A 1,597-nucleotide genomic window follows, 5' to 3' on the forward strand; every position below is an offset into this window, starting at 1 on the left:
CTCCAGCCGTGCCTCCTCCGCCGGGCGCTGGTCCCGCTGCTCCCCTGACCGCTGCCCTGCCGTGCCCTGAGCCAGTAACCGCCAGATGTGTCGATTGCAACACCGCTCTCACCGAGTTGGCCACTGCCTCCTACCAGCACCACAAACAATCCTCGCTCTGTGTCCCTGGGCGAGAAATCTGAGCGCTCACACACCGCTGGCCTGTTAATCTTTCCCCAGTAACCTAAGTGTCCGGGGAAGGAACACTTTCCTATCGCACCCGCTCGGCCCCCTTCCTCCCGGGGCTGGGGATGCGCAGGCTGCTCGCCTGGTGTGTGGCTCTGGGTCTATTTTCAATCAGTTTATTGCACTATTTGCTGTCGGTTTAAGTCCTGCCTCACTCACCTCGGTCACGATGGAGGAGCCGGGCGTGTCGTACACCCAGCCGTGCCTGCAGGGGCCCAGCGGCAGGAGGCTCCTGTTAGCTGCCAGGCCTGCCAGCGGGTCCATGCAGTCCAGACCGCTCCGGTTCCAGTCCACCTCGTAGCTGAGGCACTGGCGGGGGAAGGCCCCGGGCTCGTGCTACAAACAACGCACGTGCCCTGGTTCCGTGCTGTGGCTGCTCATTTGGGTTTTCGTCTGGGTTTTCTAGTTCTACTTTTTAAAAAAAAATATGTTTTTTATTGATTTCAGAGAGGAAGGAAGAGGGAGACAGAGATAGAAACATCAGTGATGAGAGAGAATCATGGATTGGCTGCCTCCTGCACGCCCCCCACTGGGAATCCAGCCTGGCACCAGGGCCTGTGCTCTGGCCGGGAATTGAACTGTGACCTCCTGGTTCATAGTTCCATGCTCAACCACCGAGCCCCGCCAGCTTATAAGAGCAAGAAGCAGCCCTAACTGGTTTGGCTCAGTGGATAGAGTGTTGGCCTGCGGACTGAAGGGTCCCAGGTTTGATTCCGGTCAAGGGCACGTACCTTGGTTGTAGATTCCCGGGCCCTGGTCGGGGTGCATGCAAGAGGCAACCAATCGGAGTGTCTCTCTCACACCGATGTTTCTCTGTGTGTCTCTCCTGCCCCTTCACTCTCTCTAAAAAATCAATGGAAAAATATCCTTGGGTAAGGATTAACCAAAAAATAAATAATAATAAAAGCAAGAAGCAGGGTGCCCGTGGGGACCCGTCAGGCCCCGTGTGGCCTTTGCCACGGCCGAGGGCAGGCAGGCAGCAGTGGGCAGGGGTCTCTGCTTCCGAGGTGATGAAGCGTCACAGACTGAAAGTGCTGGTTTCGGGGAGTGGTGGCTCATTTCTGTTGCCATCGGAAGGTTGTGCGGGGAGAAGAGGCCCGGATGATGGCCCGATGGGTGCGGGAAATAATAATAAAAGCAAGAAGCAGGGTGCCCATGGGGACCCGTCAGGCCCCGTGTGGCCTTTGCCATGGCCGAGGGCAGGCAGGCAGCAGTGGGCAGGGGTCTTTGCTTCTGAGGTGACGAAGTGTCACAGACCGAAAGTGCTGGTTTCGGGGAGCGGTGGCTCATTTCTGTAGCCATCGGAAGGTTGTGGGGGGAGAAGAGGCCCGGATGATGGCCCGATGGGTGCGGCACAGATGGGTGTGGCCTT

At 58.0% G+C, this 1,597-nt stretch overlaps 1 protein-coding gene across 1 annotated transcript in view; it reads right to left on the reverse strand.

Moving 5' to 3' along the window:
• Positions 1-1,296, reverse strand: part of SLC22A2 (solute carrier family 22 (organic cation transporter), member 2) — a 23,198-nt gene extending 21,902 nt beyond the window's left edge. The window contains exons 1-2 of the mRNA XM_014546940.1: positions 1,252-1,296; positions 385-561 (exon numbers count right to left, since the gene is read on the reverse strand). Of these exons, the coding sequence (XP_014402426.1) occupies positions 385-561; positions 1,252-1,296 (222 nt within the window). The remainder of the gene's footprint in view (positions 1-384; positions 562-1,251) is intronic.
• Between the last annotated feature and the right edge of the window lie 301 nt (positions 1,297-1,597).

The sequence above is a fragment of the Myotis brandtii genome, unplaced genomic scaffold (assembly GCF_000412655.1).
Source record: "Myotis brandtii unplaced genomic scaffold, ASM41265v1 scaffold458, whole genome shotgun sequence".
NCBI lineage: Eukaryota > Metazoa > Chordata > Mammalia > Chiroptera > Vespertilionidae > Myotis > Myotis brandtii.